At 41.7% G+C, this 24906-nt stretch overlaps 1 protein-coding gene across 1 annotated transcript; it reads right to left on the bottom strand.

Moving 5' to 3' along the window:
* Positions 1–1358: 1358 nt before the first annotated feature.
* Positions 1359–24546, bottom strand: UBASH3A (ubiquitin associated and SH3 domain containing A). Its single transcript, XM_088052021.1, has 14 exons — positions 24428–24546; positions 21081–21134; positions 18602–18788; positions 17166–17364; positions 16325–16494; positions 15286–15494; positions 14341–14467; positions 12148–12247; positions 11050–11172; positions 10182–10274; positions 9030–9174; positions 6996–7102; positions 6382–6488; positions 1359–5691 (listed from the first exon to the last, which is right to left on the bottom strand). Exons 1-14 carry the CDS (start codon positions 24538–24540, stop codon positions 5554–5556), a joined length of 1872 nt encoding a protein of 623 aa, XP_087908147.1. The 5' UTR covers positions 24541–24546; the 3' UTR covers positions 1359–5553.
* Positions 24547–24906: the final 360 nt, after the last annotated feature.

Raw genomic sequence — 24906 nt, 5'->3', positions numbered from 1 at the left:
GGGGTTAATTAAAATTCTACTTGTGAAGCTTGTGATTCTGCTTCATTTGTTTGTCCTTCCATCCTTCCCCAGGGGCTCTCTGGTGCCATCACCAACAGCAGCTCTGGACACTCCTGCACCTCCAGTAAATCCAAAGCTCCCAGCAGTGTCCCGCATGCTCACACACAGCCCTGCACACTGACACACTGTGCCCTTAGGTCTGAGCAGGGACAAGGAACATTGCTGCTGCTGTCAGAAATCATGAACTTCAGCAACTTCCCTCAAGAGTGCTCTCCTCCTCTGCTCCACCCAGCATACCCCTAACATCCCTCCACCTCAGGTTCAGGCTCTCACCTCTGTGGAGTTCCATCCAGCTGATATCCCATTTTCCCTCCTTAAAAGGGAGTAATCTGCACACCAGTGCCTTGGACACAGTGCCTGGACCACCCAAACCCTGTCTAGGCTGTCACCAGTGCTGTACCAAGGGAAATTTCTCCAGGGTGCTGGAGATCGGGCCCAGTGGTTCCTCAGCCTTGGTGCTGCACAGTTGCCACTGCTTGGAGGAGAGTTTCTGCCATTCCCCAGCACCCACACAAATTACCAAACGCTCTGCTTGCTCTGCTCCCTTCTCCCAGTGGAAGAAGTGTTCTTACCGAGCAAAGCCCAGTCCAGCAGTCCCTATCAGCTAGTTTGAAATCAAAAACCTGGCAATCAGGAGTTGGCTGGCAGGACACAGCAGCTGCAGAACCCTCCTAAAAGCTTCCAGAATCAAATGGAAAGACATAAATAGTAAATTAAAAGTATAATTAAAAAAGTAAATTAAAAGTATAGAGCAACGCAGAGCTGTACAAGTGTTGTACAAGCACTAAATACCGCTGACAGATCATTTTCTGTCTTTCTGCAGGTGAATAAAGATGCTCTGAAACTTTTTTTCCCTGATAATTTGTAAGCAATACCTTAATTATTACGCATATCTGTCTGGTTTTAATTGGCTCTCTCATACTGTGGGAATTTTGGTATGAATATTAATGGGCCTGGAGCCTAAGGTAGAGGATTGCCAGCCAGCAGCAGTTTGCTTTTGAAGTAAAACAACCAGATTGGGACTTATATTTCCTAGTTCTTCACCTTAGAGCAAGAAATCAGTATTAAATTTTTAGTTTATCAGAAAGAGGAAAAACATTTTAACCATTTCCATTTCTCTCCAACTCAGATTTCCAGCAAGAATGTACCTGAAAGTTTGAAAGTTAGTGATAAAAATGGATTAAGAGAAAATGGAGATAGGGAAACCAGTCATATGAAATAAATAAAGTTTATTACTTCTTCCTTGCAATTTTTTTTACTACCAGAAATATCATCATGAGAAAATTCCCATGCAATTTTTCCTCTCCTAGCTTACATTTTGTTTGCATTTTCTTGTCACACTGATGTTACCCCCGTGAGCATTTTTAGATGAATTCTCTTTTCCTATTTTTGCTTTTTTTGATGAAGAGTTGTGCTCATTTTCATAATTACTGTAGCTAGATCAAAACTAACTTGGTCTGCTAATGTGTATGTGTGGGGGTTTAGTCTTTTTATAAGAAAATTTAGATAATTAGTTTACTTGCTACTTTTATTATAATGTACTGTAATAACTCGAGGATTATCTGCACAACATAATTCCAAACTTGTTTCCATTTTAACGTCATCTTCAAGTCAAGCTGAGTTCATTCTTGGATAGTTTAAATGACTTTTTCCCCTTGCAGCACTGTTTGTTAGTACGTGAGTGACCTCCAGTGGTATTCCTGAAAAAAATAAGAAGCCTCCTGCCTGGAATAGAACCAAGGAAAGCTGAGAACATCCAGAAATCTTGAATGCATTACAGGTTGCTCCTGAGAACAGGACTTGTTCCTTTTGGAGACCTCCGGTGTTTTTGTTGGAGAAGAAAATATCCACTCAACTGTTTTATTCCTCACATGTGACTTAAAACGGTGCAAAAATAGAAATATCTACATCTCTGAGTCAGCAGAACTGTGCATATTCTTTGCACCAATATTAATGCTGGCATAAGGAGAAAAACTTTGGAAAATCAGAATCAGAACATTAATAGCATGTTTTATCTCACTTTTCAGAAGAACTTGTCTCAACTGTCTGTCCAAGCTCTTCTGCCTAAAAATAGTCCCAAACAATATAATATTTGATGTTAATTTCCTTTCAAAGGGTATGGAAGAAGTATTATTGTTATAAAAATTGCTTCTCTTCCTCCTCATCCCTCAATCACACCAGACCTTATTTAGCCATAGAAATCTGAGGTTTTCTCAGATTTCAGAATTCAGAATTTCTCAGATTCTCACAGGGGGTCACATCACCATAGATTAGTTTCACTGCAGGTCTTCATCAAAAGAATTTATGCTCTCACATTTTAAGATACAAGGAAAACATTCAGATTTTCAGGGCAGCATTAAAAGCATCTATTGCAGTCCATAACTGTAATGAAATGGATCCAGTGAAAGAAAACTGCAATGGAGTAAAGCAACAAATAATTTTAGAAGTTGCATAAAAAAGCCAACCAACAACCAAAAAACAACAACAAAAAACCAAAAACCAAAACAACAAAAAAACAAAAACTGAAAAAAGCCAAAGAAACCAAAACAAGAAACTGGAAGATATTTTCCTATTTCTTTTGCTTACCACAAAAATAACTTGGAAGACTCCAAGGACATTTTCTTCATTTCACAGGTATTTAGTGATTAGTCTCATGCTGTGTACACACCACATTAGGAATTCTCTCTCTCCCCCAAGCACCAGATTGTACAACCAAGAAACCTTGTTTGTTAAAGACATAATTTCACTCTGATCTTAAAAAGTGCTCAGAGCTGAAGCTGTACTCATGGGGTCCCCAGAAAGCCAAAATCAGGGTCCTTGTGAATAGAAGAGCTTGTCCTTGCCCTTCTATTTTTAAGACTGTGAGAGTTTCAATGGATTCTTGAGTGTGCTGCCTGTTCCTTCTATTCATGTTCTTTCTGTTCAATTGGCTCAAACAGCAGACATGGAGAAGTCTTTATAACTTTAATACAGTATTTTGTGACTAAGCATTTGTCCTCACTTCCTTAGCACTGTGATGTCTGGATTAGAAACCACCACAAAAGAAAAGTTCCCAAACTCTTTTTTCAACATGCCCTGAAGTTTAATTCATTGCTCTCACTGAAGTAAAATTCCTTGGAGTGCATCTGTATTGAGAATAAAAGAAGAGCACAATGGGATTTTGGTTCGAGTGTTTTAGGAATCTGCCTGTTGAGTATATTTAACTTGTCAATAGTGTTGTCCATGGACTGTGGGCATCTGAATAGATGCCATGATTGGGTGGAGCAGTAAAATCCATCCTCTATAAGAGACAGACGCTTTCCCCAGCCATCATGTTCTTCTCCCCTCCTGTCACCTGCCATTAGGGAGCTGCACACACTCGTTCAGGATAGGAGCTGGATGGACAATAACAGGATTAGACTGCCATTTCAGAAACATTATTCTGCAGACCAGAAGGACTGAAAAGCAAAAAGAACTATTTCATTGTTATGGTATACACAGTGGCACAGCAGCACAGGAAAGCTCTTTTCCTTAAAGAAAGGAGATGATGCTGTTAGAGAAATGAGATGGAGCTGTTCTTACAGGTTATTTTTCACAACAGACTCACCCTGACAATACATCTGATGCCATTGGGTGAAGGGAGAGATCTCACTTGGTATTTTATTTTGGTATTTTAAAGGAAGACACAGATTCTTAAACCAAACTGGGGTTTGCAGACCCAAATTAGGATTAATGCATAAGAGCATTATGGAAAAAAATCCCATGTTATCTCCAGAAAGGTAGAAGAAAATTTGTAATGAAATTTAATATTACTATTTAATTAGAAATTACCAATCTTATAAGTGGCTTTGCTGATTTTCTTGTACCATAGTGCTTTTTCTCAGCCAGACCTGTGAGTCACTGTCCTCCCTGCTGACCACAGAGGAGCCTGGCCACCATCTTCAGTGCTCAGAGCAAAATCATCCCTCACCACACCTGCCTCCCTTGGCTGACAGCAGTGTGTGCTGGGCTGAGATGTGGAGAAGCAACCAAGCCACAGTCCTCTCAGCACTGCAGTGGCATCCTGCTTCCCCTGATTACGAAAAGGTTGTGGTGACATTTGGTGTTTTTCTCTTTTTCTGAGACTGCAGCTGTAGCCACCTGTCTCCTGAGCTTGAGTCCTGTGCCCTTGGTCATTAAAGAGCTCCTGTCTTGGCCCTGGGACATTTGACTTTCACAGTAAAATTGCAGCACTGTCAGAAAACTGAGAGCTCAAGCAACTCCACCAGAGCTGGAAAGTCAGAATGAATCACTGCAGCTGCACAGCTGAGATAACAAAATCTCTACATTCACAGCTAAAGGTGCCTGTCAGACACTTCTCAGCCCCAAAGCCAGAATGTTGGATGGGCTGTTCTGCATGCCATGATAGCTAATGGCATGCAGGCAGATGTCACATAGGAGCAGGTAGTGAGGAGTGAAAATGAAAACATTTTTAGTCATGCTCTGAGAGAAACATTTTCATTTTTCCTTTCATTGAAAGAAACATTGTACTTTCCTGGAATAAGTTATCTGATAACCAGAAAGGAAAAGCAGGAGAAAAGACACACAGTGGAAAGGCATGTTCCTGTTTGTGCATAAAATTTCAGGGCTGCTTAATTAAGTTCCCTTAATTAAACACACTGCCTAGAGAAGAGCTGCAGAAACCTTTCAGGTCACCATTAATAAATTTGGCACAAACCAGCACAAAGCAAAGCTGTTGTGGGGCAAGTGCCACCTCTGGAAGGGTTCAGAGTTAAAGTTGCTCATGTCAGTTTTGTCACCAGTACAGTAACACAGGACATCTTTCTTTGTCCCAGAAACAACAATCAGTTGATTTCCCTTCAGAAAGGAATACTTTAGACCCTTTAGCAATATGCATCACTGGAGAATTGCTGGATGAGGAGCTTGTGTGACAGAAAATGGACTCCCTTCATAGAAGAGGTAAACACAGAGTCAGTGTGGTATTTGCTCTCACAGAACTGATGGAGTGAACAGGAAACACAGTGGCTTTAGCAAGAGCTGGTCCCCTCTTTGGGTAGGAGTTGACTTTTTTTCAGTCCCAGTTTTTCTGTTGTCTGAAAACATCCAAGTGACTGAAGAAGAGAAAAAACAAAAAGGGAATTCTTGCTGGATGTAGTTTGGTCTCAAAAACAGGACATTGTTTAACTGCAGTGCCTCTTGGAGTGGAATATCAGGTAGTTATATCCCTATTTATTGAACATTTGTACACTCAGGGAAAGTTAAAAGGTACTTTCCTCACCACCACCAGAAGTGTTACTTCTCACTTCAATTCTGTTTCATGAGTTCATTCTTCGCAGTCACCAAAATAAAAACAAAATCCAGGCACCAAACTTGGGAAGTGTTCTTCTGTGTTTTGACAACTCAGAGAGGGCATTTCCCACCCTCTGTGTGTCTTCTGGATGAATCACTGCACTGTGATGAACCATAACCTGCCTTTGGCTCCTTTTTGACAACTGCAAAGGCAGTGATGACCTTTTAATCTTCCATGACGGTATTTCTCCAGTTAAATGCTGCATTTGCTCCATGAGTTAATGTCTTCACTGGTGGGTTGGCCATCTTCCATTTGTTCTCCTCTTTCTGTTCTTCGCAGAAACACATGCCCAGGGAAGGGATCTGGGAAGGAAGTTACCAGCGGGGTCATTGCTTTGACATGAACAGAGGCTTTGCTACAGAAAAGAGCAGCCCCTGATATTCTGTCACTGCTGAAGTGAACAAAAACCAGGCTGGAAGCCCGAGAGGTGAAAGCTGAACTTGTGTTATCACTCCACATTCATACCTGGTCAACCTGTTCCTGTGCCTCACCCTCCCCCACAGTAAAGAATTTCTTCCTAGTATCCACTCTAAACCTACTCCCTGTCAGTTTGAAGCCATTTCCCCCTGTCCTGTAACTCCAGGCTCTTGTAAAGTTTCTCTCCATCTTTCTTATAGGCTCCCTTTTAAATTAGGCTGCAATTAGGTCACCCCAAAGCCTTCTTTTTCCACTTTAAAAAGAAGGAGACCAGTTCCAAGTGGAGAGGTTTCAAAATGTGCCTCTTGTCTGTAGGTGTTATGTGGCATTGACTTTCCACATGAAAATCTTCTCCAAAGACTCAGCTGCCAGTCACATTCAAAGCTCCCAGAATAAAATCCTTCTCTTTACCTCCAGTGCTTTGCTAAAAGTGTGTGAGATTGCCTTTGGAACAAGAGAGCTGATGTCACTGGTGTTGGCATGCTGTTACACACCTCTTGCTGCATAAGCAGTCTCCTTATTAAAAACATAATGAGACAACCCAAAGGCTTCCTGATGAAACAAAATCCTCTTACCTTCCTCACCACCTGGGCAAAGTCTCCACTGTCTCTGCTGGGGAGCCCTGTGAGCACTCGGGTGAGAGATGCCAAGGAGGAGCCATGGCCCACCATGAGGATGACACCTGGCACAGCAGGAAAAGCAAAGAACTGTGGTAAAGGAGCTGCAGCACTGCCACGTTCCCCGTCAGCAGATGGGGATGAGGTGGCTTTGGGGATGTTCACCTTTGCAGACCTTTTCGATAATGTGGCAGAGCATGTTGTGATGGGCAGAAAATACCTGGTGTGTTGAGCATGCCAGCTACTGACAGAAGGCATTTACAAGGAGAAAAGAGCTTTCCAGAAAAGTGTATTATCTTTTGCTGAGCTACATCCTGATGTAGAAAGACCAAGAAAAGAATATACTTCTGCAATTTAGTACTCTACCATCTCAGTTTTATTTTACTTTGTTCATTTTTATCCCATAAATTGCACGTATGTTACTTCAGTGTAGCCCAGGACAAGCACTGAGTCTACCTTGAGCTCTTTGCAGTGCCAACAGCTCACATTAAATGTGCTTCTGTTGGCAAATCTCTGCCAGCTCCTGTTACTGCAAGTGTCTGACAGAATATTCAAAGACCTGAAACCTCTACCTTTGCTGGGGCAGTCACTGATGATCTGTTTTATAACCGCAGAGCTTCTGCTGACATAGTCTTCATAACTTTCTGATGGCACCAGAGAAGAGAGTGGGAAGTTACCCCTGACAATAAAATTACAGATATATGTTAATCTAGATGAACACACTCTTAGCAGCATTGAATGACTACACCAGAGAAAAGGCACTTAGTTAAAAGGTTTATCCACTGACTTGGCTGACACACTGTTACCTCTGCTTGTCTGAAGCATTAGCTTCTCTCTGAGTAATTTCCATTAAATCTCACGGCTAAGTCTCCTCATAGCTCATAAAGCACCAGATGGAGGGAAAACCAGGCTTCAATAAAACTTGTAGTTTACAGTGGAGATTATTTAAAGCAGGATTTATGCCTAAGAAAAGCTTTGAGCAATTCTGCCAGCAAGGACCACTGCCCAGACACGGGTTACAGAGCTGTCTGGGTTTTCCAGTCCTGAGTTCAAACAAAGGAGAGACACTCATGGTGTGAATGCTTGCAAGATTTGGTACCTCAGCATTAATCTCCTCAAAAAAACCCAGTTAATAAAAATCTAAAATAAAAATCTCTGAATGAGGCTTATCTGCATTGCTGGTCAAATGGATAGTAAAGACTTCCACTGCTAGAGTTAAAAAAAAGGTGTTTCCAGGGGCAATAATCACAATGCATCATTCCAAAGTATCTGATCACTCATGCTGAGACCAGGAATTCTTTCTTTTATATACCAGTGCTTTTCAGGCACCCCCAAAAAATAAGAGCCTGATTTTCACACTGCTGTGAATCAGGGCAGTGTCAGAGGTCTGGGGGGGCTTGGGTGATGGACAACATTTGCAGTGGTTGAATGTGGTAAAACCAGACCCTGCTGTTCAATGAGCTCAGCTGGAGACAACGAATGGACAGTGAATTTTGTTGTGCTGATGCTTAATATTACATCTGTTTTTTACTGATACCCTTTGCTGGTGATTCTTCAAGTGATCTCAAACACTCATTCGTAACACCTGGCATCCAAGGATTTTTTTAACCCTGCATGTGATGGGAAGAAACTGGCATTCTATATGCAAGTTTATAGTTCACCACCCTGTTTTTGCCTGGATCTGAGTGAGCTGTGAGGGGCCTAAACACTGTAGTTAACATTGCCCTAGAGATTCCCCTCTGAACCTCCTTAACTCTGTATTTGCAGAGTTTCTTTTGAGGCAAGTGATTTTGTACCAAAAAACCCCAAGAGAATACAGTCTGCTAGTGCAAAACACACCAGAAAGACCTGTGCTCCAAAAAAAAAGAAGGATTTTGGAGTCTTTATACAGTCTCAAACAAAGATACATCCTTGGCTGTAAGGAATGCATTAAGACATGAGATGTTTCCTTTCCCCCTTTCTTGAATACATGGGAAATCCCAGAGACAGCTGAGTAATTTCCTGGATCTGGCTGTGCACTGCAAACAGCGAGCAGCCTGGTTTGTGAACGAGATGAGGAGCTAGATTGAATTGGAGGTTTATCATTTCCTGCTGGGCTGTGGTTTGCAAGTGCTCAGAAAAGGCATCGACCCTCACCCCACCAAGCTATGAGGGCTCCAAAAAGCCCTTGCTGAGCACAGTATGAATCTTTGAGCAACTTAAAAAACGGTGCCAGAAGCATCAATTAAAGTGAAAGGCTCTTATCTTGCCTGTCCCCAAAACCTCTTGCTGCTGCTCTGCCAAGGGCTGACTGACCTTACATAACATCACATTTCTTTGTCACTGGAAATCAGGTTATTCTTCCCATTTCTAAAGTGTTTTGCACATGAACCAAAGGTAAAAGCAATGTCAAGGCAGCACCAGAGAAGGGCTGGTCCCATGCACAAAACATTTGTGCTAGTGCACCCATGTGCTGGTGACAGCATATCTTATTTTTGTATCCTATTTTGATCTGAATTCGATCAGAATCACCCAATCTTTGCAGTGCTTGTAATGATTTATGACACATAAAAGGCCAAGATATCTCAGGGAAAATCCCCACAGCTTCATCAGCCAGACACAGTTACCTGTAACTTGTATCTATGTCATAAGATGCCTCCACCAGTTCTGCCACAGTCATGAAGTTAGGGATTGCTCTGCTTGCTTCCCACTTGGTCCATTCAAACAGTCCTGGTTCCACCCTGATTTTGACTTTTTGATTTAATTTAAGCCCTGTAGGAACAAGAACTATAACTTACAAAAAAGGTACACTCAAAGTGCTATATTCAGGCTTTACAGTCTGCCTTGTTTGCTGTTGTACTTTCATTAATGAAAACAAATTACTTATTATCAACCAATTGATTAAAGGAAACCACCATTATATTCTTATCTAAATAACATAAAGGGACTACAAATTATTATCATCATTATCATAATCATGATTTTTGGAGCTCTCCTGTGATGCTCTGTTAGAAGGAAAAAACTCAGTTTTGCAATGTTGCAATCTGAATAAACTTCAGAAAGGAAATGTTTTTACCATTTTTTTTATAACATTTTGCTCAGTGTTCCTCAGTGGGGCAGTAAATTGTCCAAATTGTCCAGTATTAGAAATGGAATTGTCTTGTCAAAAGGAATGTTACTTTTTGAGTATTCTCAAGAGGGGTTACTATGGAGCAATGAATGTATTCTGATGTAAACATGGTATTGAGGTGTGAACTTGTTGAAAGGAACAGGAGATGAAAAAAGAAGAGAGAGAAAGGAAAGGAAGGGAAAGATGTTCTGCAATATGAAGGATTAAAAAATAGTTTGGCTTGCAAAAGAAAGCATGGAAGCAGTCTTCCCTGATTCACATTCAGATCCTTCAGAGCTCTGGAAACATCTGACATTTGGGTCAAAATATTTTCTGGAAGAGGTGGCAGTGGTGATTTGATGAAAAGCCACTAATGTTGAATTCAAGCAGATAAGAAACACCTCTGTTTCATATAAAATTCTATTCTGTTCTAACTAGGAAGGACCAGAGTTACTGTGATACATCCCACGGAACGTGCACACACCAGCAGGTTTGTTTACTGCCTACATTACCACCTAGTCACAACCACCTCGCCTTCCCTGCCTAAAGAAAACCACAAATAACCACAGAGTCGTACATCTTCCTAATTGCTCGTGTCAGAGACTTCACAGAAGTTTGGTGAAGATGTTTCCAGTGTGGCAGAAGCACCTGGCAGGTTTTGCTGCCTTACCCTGCAGTATGTGCTGAGCTGTCTGCACGCAGCACAGGGCGGGGGACGAGTACACGTAGCTGACTGTCACCTCCTGGTCCAGCAGAGCTTCCCCTGGATGGCAACAGCAAAGTGTGACAGATGAGAAATGACTACAAACCACTTTCTGCAAAAAAACAGCTCAGAGCTTTGCAATTTCATCAACACAGGATACATTGACAGTCCCTTTCTATTCATTTTTTATCCCACTATCTGCTGATTGAGCTCATTAGAAAGCTCATTCTGGTGGAAACATCAATTCTAAAATGAGTGTTGGGAAGATAATTACAGAAGATTCACCCCAAACCTGCAAACAGCAGTTAGGCATTTGGCTATCTCCATATATCTGAGCCATCAGAGACAAACATTTGCAGCAGACCAGCACTGTCACAGTCATGCATCTTGCTCAGGGAGCACAAACAACTCCAACTGGTGAGTGAATTGAGTCACCCACACCATCCATCCTCCTGCAGGGAGGTGACCACACTGCTGACCATGGAGCTGCTTCCTCTGGCCAGCCCCTTCACTCCTCACTGCCCACTCAGGGACAGCTGCATAAGACATTAATCCCTTGCAGACAAGCAGCAGAGCACAGGTAGTGTTCTGGCTTCTTCCTTCTGATTTTCTCTGCCAGGAGTTGGCAGAGGGGGGTCTCAAAGACAAATAACCAGCTGTGTTTTCTCTATTTTACAATTTAAGAAGACCTTGCAGTGGTTGCCCACAGAGAATTGTGGCCACAGTGAGTGCTGATTGGAAATTGTTCTGCTGCAAAGCCAGCATGAGCTTTGGCAGGTGATGACAGCCTGCTTCCCAAACCCTTCCATTTGCAGGAGGATAATATCCAGCTTACCTATAAGCCTTGACTGGAAAATACCACAGCAAGATAATGGAGGATCACATTCAAACTGCTTCATGCTGTCTTTCTGCCTCGGCAGGGAGGAGGGGAAGTTGAGATCTGCTCTGTAGTATTTCCCTGAAACAAGGCAGGACATTTTGCTGTGGCACAAGGGAGGCAGCAGCTGCGTTATGTTTGTTTTACAGTCAGTGTCTCACTGATGAAAACCAGACAGTGCTATTACCTTAAAGGGGTCATGTTTTAAGGTTACAACACTGGCTTGGGAAATCATCTGTCCTGACAGAATAGCTCCCTCTTCTTCAAGCTCAGAAGGAGCAAATGGGGAGGAGGAGAGAAAGAACAGGAAATCAGGAGAATTTGGCTTTGTGGGACTCAGGAGAAACAAAAATTGACTCCCTATCTATATTCTTTTACAGTTGCCAAAGTGACCGAAAAAACCCATTTCCACTGAATCAAAATGAAACCAATGCATGGATCATGCAGCAATAAGGTACCTCTCTCCTTATCTGGTGTGAATTCCATGCACTAAATAAGGGGACTCTCCAGCATAGCAAGGGAGACTTTCAGCATAAAGCTCTCACTTGTGAATTTCTTGTTCCCCTCCTTCCTCCTGACACACACAATTCCCTGCTTTGGGTCAGTTTTCTTCACCTGAAAACACACCTTTTTTTTTTGGGAGAGAGGAAATTAGGTCAGTGCTGACATTTTATTTCCACCACAGATTCCCCAGACTACTGATGGAGTGTGACTGATCAACAGCCTATGATTCTGACTCAGGCACAGAAAAATGGAGGGGTCTGACAACCATTACCTCACATAGTGAGAGGTGACAAGTGTGCTCCTGTGATTTGTTCACGTACCAGTGAGACACAAGAGCTTTGCTTACCTGCAGAATTTAGTGACCATAAACATGAAGGACTTTAGGACATTGTGACCTGGTTATGTGCGGGTCAAAGCAGTGCCTGACTTGCGCTGTTATCACTCCTTTGTGCCAGTGTTGACATTTACACAAAGACTAAATCTCTTCTACCATTACTGGGGTTGATTTGGTTTGGTCCTGGTTTTTGAAGATCCTCCCGTTACCTTACTCACCATCTGCAGTCAGGCACTGCTGAAGCCAAGATTTGCCAAAGACCTGATCCACTCTTTCCCCGTGGCGCAGCACCAGCACCGCTCTCCGCAGGGCGGCGTTCTGAGACAGCAGGGAAAAGGGAGTTTCATAAGGATGTTATCTATAACCTGCAGGAAAAGTCTGGATTCCTGGAGAAGAGACACTATAATAGACACCTGTCCTTAGGACAGTGATAAACCTGACTGGCTCTCCACTAAAGGCAAATGAAAGAGAATCATAAAATCATTAAGGATCACTTTGGGATTATTGAGTCCAACCTTTGGCTGATCGGCATGTTTGTCACCTCAGCCACAGCACCGAGTGCCACATCCAGTGGTTTCTGGTACACTTCCAGGTTTGGTGACTCAGCACCTCCCTGGGAAGTCTGTTCAATGCTTGACCATCCTTTCAATGGAAAAATTCTTCCTGGTATCCAGCCTGAGCCTCCCTTGGCGTGATTTAAGGCCACTTCCTCTTGTCCTGTCAAAGGTCACATCCCTGACCCTCATGGGCTGCAGGTTCTATTTCTGTTTTAGCACTAGTGAAAGACATTGCTGGAGACAGATCTTTTAATCTCAGTATGGGAAGGAATCATAACTTTAATTTATATCATATGTTTGATATAAACTTAAACCAGAAAACTATGACTGGTAATACCCTTTTCTACACCAGGACTAATGCAAAGATTTTCTTTCTTTTCCAAGTGAAAATACTACTTCTACATTTTCATAACAGTGTGGCCAGATCAAGAGTGTACCCAGATCTCCTACAAGACCACTGTTTTTCACTTAGACTGCATGGGATTACAAATAAGCTTGAAGTAATTTGGGGTTAGTATGCAATGCACATTAAATACAAATGAGAAGAAGATAAGGAGAAACAGGTCAAAGGTTTTAAAACTTTAAAAGAGCGTTACTGCTGCAGCACTGAGTGAAGTGCTCTGCATCTTCAGCAACAGAGAAGGGAACTCTTAAGAAGTGGTTTGAGGTTGATAGTCATGCATTCTGTTAAATACTTGCACTTCTGCCATGAAACACCCATCAACTGCCACAAGATCAGAGTATAAACCCAAGGTCTTGTGGTCTTCCTCCTCTGCTTGAGAGGAGCACAGAGGCCAGGGAAACTCTAGACTGGAGATGTGCCCATCTGCAAAACTTGTGTCTCAGGCCAAGCCTTGGCTCTGCCACAGATCTGACCTGGATAAGAGAGGCCAAGAGCCAGAGGAAGGATGTGTGACTTGTTCAGAAAGTTCTTACAGTCATATACATGGTGTCCTGGAGGCCCCAGGATGGAAGTTCCCTCAAGGTGCCCTCAGTTTCTCTGATGTCAGCACAAACCAGCCCAGGGTTATTGCCCAGCACAGCAGGAAGAAAGGCTGTGGGGGCCAGCAAGCTAAAGGGGTTTCTGAGGCATGTCTGTACTGAAAGTGCATTTTGGCATCTCTGACAGAGCCAAAAAGGCAATGTTGGTATAAATGTGCTGTAGGAAAAAATCAGAGTCCTTATTTGTTTTGCTCTTCCTACCAGAAGACCAGTGGACACAGGAAAAATTGATACCTGTTGATTTTGAACCTGGGTGAAAAATGAGATCCTACCAGTGCTGTTAACCACTCCATCTAGCTGTTCTGTGCAGTTATCTGCATGAGCTACATATCTAAAAATAAAGAAGAAAGTGGAACATTTAAATGTGATCTGGGGTGGTGGAAACCTCCAAGACAACATCCATAGAAACTGGACATAAGATCAGCCATGAACAGTGAGCCTAATTCTGATTTAGTTCCTCTGCCTGAAGCCATGTGGAAGTCAGGGCAGGCTGTGCCTGTGTCTCACCTGTCAGACTTGTCTCCATACCCACTGAAGCCGTGCTTAGACAAACCTGAGCAAAGAACTCATGCGGTTTGCTATTATGACAGGAACAGGGAAAGATTAATGAAAGACAAGAGTGATATGCATCATATACATTACAAAAAAATATGATATTATACAATACAGTATGAGCTTGTATGTAAAAATAAACATACAACATAATAAATAAAATGGTATGTATAAATGTACAACAAAACTATGAAGACATGAGGGAGGAAAATGAAGAGCACTAAATTTACTAAATGCCATTAATTAATAGCATATCTGCCAAAGCATGTGGCAAAGATAAGAAATGGAAAAAACAATCACCTGAAGAGAAAGAACATTGGTTACACTCCTTGACATGCTGAGATTATGGGCTTCCCCATTCAGCTTTACATTGGGTTCCTTTCCAGCTTTGGTGAAGGGTCTCGAAGCTGTGTTAAAAACATATTCCCTGTAGAAAAAGCAGAAGCAGCACACACACACACAAATATACAGGCACACACACAAATAGAAGAGACTTTTGAGTCATGATGCTGTTTACAGGATCAGCAAGTCAGGATTTGTGCTCCATTCAATACTTTTTGCGCGCTTGCATTCTCCCTCATCACTCTGCTGATCATTTGGAATATGCACCATAAAAAATGAGGTTAAAATATTAGGAATTGATGGTGTATATTGAGTGTAACCCTGCTAAAGTGGGACCTTCAAGCAGGAAATACTACCTAGTGGCCTCCTCCCTTTCTCTGAGACATCAAGAAGTGCACCAAAACTTCCCAGCTTAGAAAAATCAGCTCTAATCTACAAGTAGCATCAGCTGTGCTGCAGAATGCCAGCTGCAGAATGAAGTGCAGGAAGCCAGACAGGTGCCTTCTGATGCAGAGCACATCAACAAGATAAGGGTGGTGCCAAGGTGGTGGAGCAACCTTTGTGTGGTTTCATTTCAAGCTAACTTTGCAAGCCCTTGAAATGAGAAAAAAAGAAGAGACCAGAGAGCCAGGCTGAAGGCTGAGCCTGCCCTGGCAGAATGTGCTCTTTCAAAATTCATTAGGGCATTCAGGTTCCTCAAGAGTGAACAGGGGTCATCCCTCGAGCACCTGGACTTAGGAACTCTGGGTGTCTGCAGGTGCATGTCCTGTCTCTTTTCTCTCAGAAGACATCCCAGCATCCCACCCAGACCTCCAGGATTCCCCCTCTGCCCACAGCTCCCGGCAAGGAGGAACTGCCACGGCTCCTGAGCAGGAAAGCAAGGCCCATGAAACACCAAGGTACCTGTGCTTGACCCAGGTGTCTGACTCGTGGGCTTTCTCGGTGTAGTTCTCTGGGAGGAAGCCTCTGCAGCCGGTGCGGTGCGAGGTGCCGATCACCCAGCCCTCGCTCGCGTCGCTCTGCTGCCGTGGGTCCACGTAGATCAAATCCCCAGCGTTGATCAGGAGCTCGTCAATGTTCTGGGGCTTGTACTGGAAGAGGGCCCTCAGCCTCTGGGGGGACACACAGCAGGGTCAGGATGTTCCTGTGCTGCTCAGGGGATGGTTGTTTGCCTGTCCTGGACACAGAACCGGTTCTGTTTTCCACTCTGCAGCCTGCTCCTTAGCAGCATTTTGGCAGAGGAAAAGGACACTACCACACTTACAATATGTGTAAAAGCAGGCACTTGGTTTTCACAAAAATACTTTTTTCCCCTCTGTGACTGGTACAGGTGTATTTGAAAGTGAACATAGATCTGACCTATTTTTGTGATTGCTTGCAGCTCTCCTGAGTGTGACTAAAATCCAATATGAGACTTGAGAAAAAGTGATTTACTGGTCCGACAAAAAGCTGTTGAACAATCCATAATTTAAATTTGGAAATGAGAACTGAATGAACGTTGACTGGCTTCAACTAAGAGCTTGCTAAGCAGAAAATTAGCAGCGAGAACTGATCCCTGCTCACTGCTGCAGTTTTCATCATGGCAGGAACAATCAAGAAAACTAATTTTGCTGAAGGGAATTTTGCTGCAAAACTGTAAACTGAAAAATCCTAGAAAATATTGAAGAATCATGATTTCCTGTCTCTTATTTTCTCATGTCATGGTAAGATTAGGTTTTTTTCTGCTGGGGTTTGGAATTAGATTTTGAGACATGCAGGACAAGCAATCTACCAAAATAAAGGTATAGTCTACTGATTTAGGAGAAAATGGTGCTGGAAACAACCCTGCACTTTGAAACACTGTGCTGAGCAGGCAGAGATTTTCTTAAGGATGGGAAAGGCAAAATGACTGTAGCAAAGAAAATTAAAGGCTCAGAAAATGAAATAAATCTGATTCCAGTACCTGGTAATGCACAAAACGCATGTCCCGTGAATAGAGAGCAGCCACCCACTGGCAAGGCTCCCCTGGGTTAATGCATTTGGCCAATTGTTCCAAAGTCTTCTGATGGTGAGGATAAAACCTGTGGGCCAAGGTAAGGTGGAACTGCTTCAAGGAGGGCTTCACGTGGCAGTCTAGGGATGAAACAATCACATCACAACACAGAAACAAAGGTCGTTTAAAGCTCCTCTTGTTTTATCCTAGACAATTTGCATGATGCAGGAAATATCATAGTAACTAGTGGTAGAGTAGATGACTGAGTAATGGTTTTGAAGGGTGTCATGGTTTTAATTAATGCCAAAGTTATTCACAAATGTGGACTGGGTTTGCTTCCTGGCTTCACCCATGAGGAAATGATCATGGTTTGATTCCTCTCCCAGCCTGAGATGTACTGAACGCCTTTCTCCCAGACAAAGCAGCGGTGGGGCTGTGCCCCTTCAGGCTCCACTGGTGATGCAGTTTCCCTTGGAGAAGATATTAGGCACTATTCCTAGGGATACAGCCAGGCCTTCAAGCTGGGCCACAGCACCAGGAGGGTGGAGACGTGGGGAGTGTTGTGTCCCTGAGCAATCACCTGCCAATTTGTACACAGGATCATTTCAGCTTCTAGGCAAAAAGTGCTGTGTCTTCAAAGACTAAAACACGTTCCTCTGGCTACTCTGCTTGCAAATCTGTAGGAGAAAAGGCTGGCTGCTGGCAGGAAAACATCATATGAGCTCCCCTGGAGACACAGGGAATGTTTTCAGTACTGTGGCTACGCATTTGGGCTACAACCCACCCATTTTCCCTCTGGTGTTGGTCCTACCTGCCAGGGCTGAAGCCTCTGATGAGAATGCCACAGCAAACTCCTTGAGGACATTTGCCTGGATGTCATCAATGAAAAAGCCAAGGTAGCTGGGAGATGCATGTAGTGTTAGGGAAATGGATGGTGGAAAGCTCTGGGAAAAGCTGTCACCAACTTGCTTTAAGATGTCATACAGTAATTCCACTTTCTGGTCTTCACACTGAAAGAAAACAGAGGAGCAGCCTTTACCCAGCAGCTCACAGCCAGTGTTGTAGCCTCTGTCATACAGCACTGCCAGAAAACTGTGGGGCTATAAACTTCCTGAGAAACACAAAATACCTAGGAATTTGCCTGAAATTCCTGGCATTAAACCCAGCAGTATTTGGCAGCTGGATCAGCACAGTCCTGGTTCTGTAACAGGAGACGGAGCCTTCAACCCAAGGTGTATCTAGCCAGGGTAGGAAAAAGCCAGAATATTTTACCATCTGCCAGGTGTGCAGTAACCAGTCTGAAATAAGACAGGGATCCTGATTTCCCTCTTTAATTTTAAGTAGGAATTTGTGTTATTGTTATCTTACAGTCCTTTACTGAGATGTGCAAGGTGAGGGCTGCAATGCAGTCATCTCTTCCAGACAGGCCTTTAAACTTGATGCCTCCCAAGAGCATGGCATTCATAATTAATTAATGAGTTTTGTTCTGTATAATTGTGTTTAATGGTGACAGAGAACCACTCAGTATTTTGCAACAAAATACTCTTATTTTCACTGTCCCTGCTTTTTGGCATGGTTGTGATGACCCACCCTTAGGGGGAAGGAAGCACTTAATGGTTTAATATAGAAGTATGATGAACAAAGTAATTTTTGTCCAGCTGCTCTAGCCCAAGCCTGTTTCAGCACATCCCAAATACAGCTGATGTCTGTGTGTTGCACCATCAACATGCTAAAACTGGATTCCAGGAGGCTCCAGAGTTTTTCCAGACCAGTCAAATGCTGGACTTCACAGAAGATTTCACAAAATCTTCAGATCCAATAAAAAGAGTAAAATGTGGGACATGCCACCACAGCAGAAACCTGCTGATGGGGTTCTCTAGGAAGGCAGAGCTTTTCCTGAGATTCCCACAGGCTTGCACCAAAGCTGCCTGCATCCCGTGATAACACTGTCCCTGCTGCACAGCTGGCTGATGGCTGGGAAGGTTTATCATCCTAAATCCATGCAGCAGTGGACACATGGAAGCCTGACAGCAGCTGGACCGCACAGGGCTGCTCTAGATGGATCAGCTACCCCGAAACATCTCACTCAAACATTAACTGTCATCACTCAGACATTAATCAGCGTGCCTGGACCTGGGTCGTGTCATTTGATCGCCACCAAGTTCTGGTGTCAGACAACAGCAGATGGCCCAGTTTCACCAGCTATCACCCAGCTGAAATGTGACCCTTGCACTCCCCTAGCCTCACCGTGAAGAAGTCGCAGAGGGTGACGTGGGGGAAAACCTCGTGGGCTCTGTTCTTCCCACACTGGCGCTTGCTCTCCTGCCAGAAGTCCTGCAGGCGGCTGTGCAGGCGGCCCGTGGGGCACAAGTAAAGGGCATATTCCTGAGGGATTGGGTCATCCAGGGAGGGGTCATTGCAGTGGGAATGCAACCTGGAATCAAGAGCATAACACTGAGAGTGAGTGTGTGCACCGCTGGCTCTTGCTTCGTGTGGCTGAAAGCCTCCATAGCAGAGATCAGATAAAGGAAATGCAATTTTATTATTTTCTTACATGTCAGAAGCTGAAATAAAAGCTCTTTTTCCTCTCTGAAGCATATATATATATATCTATAATATATATATAAAAATATATATAAATATATATAAAAATCTAAGTATATGTACAAATAAAATATATATATTTATATATTTATATATATATATAATATATACCCATAATATATACATAAAATAATGGAGAAATTATTTTTAAATGAAAAAGCTCTTTTTCCTCTCTGAAGCATATATATATAAATATATATAAAAATCTAAGTATATGTACAAATAAAATATATATATTTTTATATATATATATAATATATACCCATAATATATACATAAAATAATGGAGAAATTATTTTTAAATTGAAAAGCTCTTTTTCCTCTCTGAAGCATATATATATAAATATATATAAAAATCTAAGTATATGTACAAATAAAATATATATATTTATATATTTATATATATATAATATATACCCATAATATATACATAAAATAATGGAGAAATTATTTTTAAATGAAAAAGCTCTTTTTCCTCTCTGAAGCATATATATATGTATATAAATATATATAAAAATCTAAGTATATGTACAAATAAAATATATATATTTATATATTTATATATATATATAATATATACCCATAATATATACATAAAATAATGGAGAAATTATTTTTAAATTAAAAAGCTCTTTTTCCTCTCTGAAGCATATATATATAAATATATATAAAAATCTAAGTATATGTACAAATAAAATATATATATTTTTATATATATATAATATATACCCATAATATATACATAAAATAATGGAGAAATTATTTTTAAATTGAAAAGCTCTTTTTCCTCTCTGAAGCATATATATATGTATATAAATATATATAAAAATCTAAGTATATGTACAAATAAAATATATATATTTATATATATATAATATATACCTGTAATATATACATAAAATAATGGAGAAATTATTTTTCTGCTTATTTTTTGAGTACTTTACATTTCATTATGTGCCTTCACTTCTATCAGTATCTGAAAATGAGAGAAAACAAAAAATACCATTTTAGGGTTTTGTTTCCCCCCCCCCCCCCATTCCATTTTTTCATAACTGGAAACAAAGGACTGGAGGAGGAAAAAGGCAATGGGTGGAACATGTTGAAGAATGACAAAATTAAAACTAGCTGAAATTTAAAAAAGCCCTCAAAAAGAGCCTTTTTATTCAGCCCTAAGAAAAGCAAGCAAGACAAGTCAGAAGTGCACAAGGAAAGGTCAGAAGCTCATAAGCCATGTGATGATATTGTTCATCATATCCTTCACATGCTGTATGTTTGTCTTTGCATCTGTTGGATTGGGAGTGGTTGTTGGGAAGTGTAGCAGCATCACTGAAAATTATTTGGAAAGAATATGCCATTCTCAAATGCCTCCTCTGGATTTTCACAAAAGAAAAGAAAATAGAAGAAAAAAGCAACTGAACCAAGTGGAAAAAATTAAAAAAGCAAAACAAAACCCAAAAGAAAGTGCAAGGAGACTGTATTTAATGTGAAGGTGAATTAAAACAATGAAAAAAAGATAAGTTATCAATACATGAATGAGATATAAACACACTGTGAGACTCATGATAGGGAGGAGAAAACTTTGTGGCATTCAAAACTGAGAAGTGATTTTAATTATTATTTATATTTATTTAATATTTACTATTATTATTTATATTTAATTATAATTTTTATTATTGTAATAATACCTCCGTATGACCATTCAGCCTTTTACCTTACTTTGTGGTGGATCTTTCTGTTCCCCTTCAGCTGTTGTTACTGCATGTGTTTCTAAGTACAGTCATGAGTTTACAAAAATTTTCCCTGTTTCTTTGTTCCTTTCTCTCAGGAGGCTTAAAGCTGAGGAGGATTTTCTGACCAGACCCATGAACTGACTCATTGGTAAAACTGGCTGCTTGTTTTTAATTTACCTGGACTTTCTGCAAGTTACCTTGTGTCCCAGAATCAGTACAAATATTTCTCTCTCTGAGTGAAATAAATGGAAAAAAAAAAAAATCTTAAATTCAGGTTTGTTTTCTTTTTTTAGGGAAGCTAACTTCAAATTCAGTGACAGGATGAGAACATCAAAAAGGATTTTTAGGCAGGTTTGATGTGAAGGCACACCTTAGAAATCACAGGTACTTACCATTTTACTGCATCTTCTATTGTCTTTTGTCCAGTAGCAACCAAGGCTTTTTGCCTAGAAAAAGCACAAAATTGGATCCTCAGAATACCAGAAAGAAAGCTTTTATAAAGTAAAGGCATTTAGTTACTATGGTCATCAAGTCTATTTTCCAGCACAGGCAGGACCTTTAGCAAGAAGATTTTCCTAGCAGGTGTTATTGCTCTTGAAACCTTCCAGATAACTTTCTTCTCACTGCAAGTCTTTAATTCCTGGAAGATTGGTAACCTGTCCTCCCCTTCCTTTGTGTTCTGGAGGTGTTTCCTTAGCAGCCTTACCAACTATATGAATTTCCTTGGGGTTAGATAAACCGTCCATCCAAGCACTGTAAGAACAAGTTTTTCTTGGTTCTTAACAAAAAGGTTTTGATTCAAGATGCCAGGGCCAAGCCAAACATTAAAACTAAGCAAAACATGCTTATATTGGGGTTTGAAATCTGGATTGAGGATCCCCCACAGGCAGCAGAGAGCCAGATCTAATCCAGCAGCTCAGTCCAAGCTGAGGGACAAAATCTCTCATTTCTCTCTGTTAACGCAACTTCCACTCTCTGGGCTGGGATTTGATTCGCATTTCCTTTTCTAACTAGAGCTTTCAAAAGGCCAGCCACGTGTTTCACATGAGCAAATCTTTGTGCCTAAATACTGGGTGATGGGGGAAGGATTCCAGTGTTCAAGCAGCAGCTGCACTCATGAAACCCATTTCCACCCCTGAAACGCATCTACAAACTTCTCAGAAGAAGGGGAAGCAGAGACAGAAGACGCTAGAAAAAAACTACTGAATTTCTTGGCATCTGCTGATGTCTTTCCTTCTCTTTTGTGGCCACTGGCTCCTGAGGGCACTGAGTTGTGTTGTCTCCTATTTTTGTTCTTCATCCCTGTGGCACCCAAACACATGTCAGCAGTGTGTGCATTGAACTGCAGGACTCAGGCTCTCCCTTGTGTTCCCTCCCAGTCTTCTGTCTTCTCTTCAGAGTAAAAACCATACTTGGGCTTGTTAATAACATTTATATGCAGCCATTGCTGGCTCTTCAGTGAGGCTCAGCAGGGATGAGGACAAGCATGACAAACTTTACCTTCTACCTCTCTTCTCTGTAAAGTAAATCAACTCCCGTGGCCGGATCAATGCCACGAGGTCTAAAGCCAGCCCGTGCCCTCTGTGACTGAACACTGCACATTTCCTTTCTGTGCCTCGGCTGAGCCCTCTCTCTCCATCACACCAAACACAAACAACAGTGTTTGTGTCCCTCTCCTCACTCAGCCTTTCTTGCTGAGCCTTGTGGAAGCGTCAGTGGCAATGAGCCAGGGTTCATAACCACTCATTGAACCTCTGAGTGAGTGTTTCACCACTTTGTCCCACACCTCTCCTCCCTGGGGCAAGCTCTGTGCAAACAGCTCTGGAGCTAAAACAGAGCTTGGCTTCAGCTTTTCTTTACCATAGGGCCTTCCAAATTAAATGCAATTAGACAAGTGAGACCTGAGGCCATGAACTTCCATCCTGCTCTGTCCCATCTCGTTGTTCTCTTCTGCTTCTCTCCATAGCCATCCCCACCTCCAGTCTCACCACAAATGTTGGCTGTAGGATGATTTCCAGCAAGGTTTATAGAGACCTTAACACTAGGGGTGCATCAGGCTGTGACTAATCCTACACTTCCAAGATGAAAAGTGAAAACTAAAAAATAATGCAAAGAATAAGTTCTGCATGTACCAATTTCTCTCAGAAGAATAAACCAGTAAGAATCTATAATGAAAGTAGATTAAAAATAAATCTACAGTGATAATAAGCTGGCTCTTCCCTAAAAACTGCTGGCACAGTTTCTTGTGGAAATTTTTTGAACTTTGATCTTGACCCTCACATATTTGAGTTTTGTTCATTGGGGAAATGCTGCTTTGGCCTGTTGGTTGTACATGATGGAAGATTTTGTAATACTTTCACCCCACCTCATATTTCTCAGGCCAGGACATCTCAAAAGAAATTTTTCACTACTTTCATTCATGGTTTAATTGAGGGACAACAGAGACAGCTAAAAGGTTTTTTAAAAACACAATCAAAATTTTGAAGGTCTTAAGGTCAATGATAGGAAATATTTTTTTTTAGAATTGCTTTTTGATATTTTGTTACCTTACATCAATTTGCCCAGTATTTCTGCTGCTGCTTTTTGATTTTGAACTGGGAAGCACGAAGTCATGTCAGTAGCAGTAGAAAGTGTTTTGAAGGGGATTGGAAAAGCATCACATAAAGCAGAATAAAACTTGAAAAAGTAGCCATTACTTTGGGCTGACCCAACTTACAGTATTAACAGAGAAATCATGAGCCATCTTTTCAGCCCACAGCTAAAATCCCACTGTGCATCACTGGGAGAAGGGGACTCACAGTTCCCTTGTGAGCTGTGCCCATCGTGTCTGACATTGCTACCATAGCTGTTCCCAAAAAACAACACAGCACTTACAAATGGAACTCTTTCCACTCAATTTTCAGTCAAAAGGTAGAGAGAAATTGCTCTTCTTTCTAAAATATTTTTTTTATAACGGGTTCTTTGATACAAATAATAAGATTCATTTTTTTAACAGTTTGAACCAAAATGTCCCTACTTGGCATCCAGAAATTGGAAAATCCTCCCCAAAACTTGCCTGTCCAACAGGAGAGATGTTTGGGGGAGGAATGATTGGCACTTTTCTTTTGCAGTAACTTGTTTACCTGTCACCAGTTATGCTCTCATCCACTGGAGTTTCCAAGAGTAGTGCCTCATTTTTTGCTATGACATTTTCTAGGCAGGACATGATTTTTGGAACAAGATCCTGATTCAAGACAGGAAGAAAAATTGAGAGACTTATGGGGCATCATAAGGGAAAAAAGAGGTTCCAGTGACACCATCCAGCAAGAGATTTTTGCCAGGCCTGAAAAAAGCCCCTTTGGTTAGAAATTACATCCATGTTTAATTCCCTTATAATAAAAGTAATAAGCAGAAAAAAAAATGAAAGAGGATGCATCCCAAGAGCAAACTATGGTCAACTTCTCAACTTATGGAGAAGCCTCCCAAAACTCAGGATGTGGAAGGGTGTGCATCTTTAGATTTACACAGTATTTAAGATACTGGATATTAAGCAGGTTGGTTATGCTATGTGGGCAATAAACACTGCTCTACAGGAAATTCAGAGCTAGACAGGTCTCATCCCTGCATGGAGACATCACCCCCAGGAGCAGCACAATCTCCTGACCGAAAAAACCAGGCTGCCTGTTTTGAGATTTCATGGCAAACACCACACATCTTAAATAAATCTCTCTGTGCAAAGGCAGCTGAGCACACTACTCACGCGATATGAGCCGGAAATCCTTTGGCCAGGAGAGGCTCGAGGAGGGCAGAGGTGTTCCTGCCCCGGTGCTTGTTGGACACCTTTGCGTACAGCTGTGCCTTGGCCACTGCCATCTCCTCCGCGTCCTCCCCTCTCCGTGTGCTCAGCGCTGGCAGAAACTGGGAGGTGGGAGGAGGATGTGAAGGAGGGAGTCAGAAAATGAAACAGAGAGAGAGAAAGAGGCGGATAAAATAAAATAAAGAAACCTCACTCCCCTTGTGATCTTTTCTGACAAAAGGCTGACATCCTGTTTTCATAGAATCCACGCCTCTGAATTTTTGTCATAGGGTGGCTGAAAAAGCAAAAGTTTTTCCTATCTGCCCTGGCAGAACAAGATGAGGAACCCAAAGGTAACCACCACAGTCAGAGAGGGCTGGCTGAAGGGGCTGAGGTGGAACCTTTTAGCTTTTCACTTTAAACTGTCTCCTGAAAGCCAAGAA

The sequence above is a fragment of the Pseudopodoces humilis genome, chromosome 2 (assembly GCF_049639895.1).
Source record: "Pseudopodoces humilis isolate 2021_Gansu_Grassland_sample_001 chromosome 2, ASM4963989v1, whole genome shotgun sequence".
Lineage (NCBI taxonomy): Eukaryota > Metazoa > Chordata > Aves > Passeriformes > Paridae > Pseudopodoces > Pseudopodoces humilis.
The sequence above is the reverse complement of the archived record's forward strand: the minus strand, read 5'-3'. Positions and strand labels throughout refer to the sequence as shown.

Coding starts and splice junctions, on each gene's coding strand:
- UBASH3A (XM_088052021.1), bottom strand. CDS start 24,540: ATGGCAGTGGCCAAGGCACAGCTGTACGCAAAGGTGTCCAACAAGCAC. Junction 11,173..12,147: donor GCAGTGCCTGACTGCAGATG/GTGAGTAAGGTA, acceptor GCCTTGTTTCAG/GGAAATACTACAGAGCAGAT. Junction 5,692..6,381: donor TTGCCCAGGTGGTGAGGAAG/GTAAGAGGATTT, acceptor CTTCCTTCCCAG/ATCCCTTCCCTGGGCATGTG.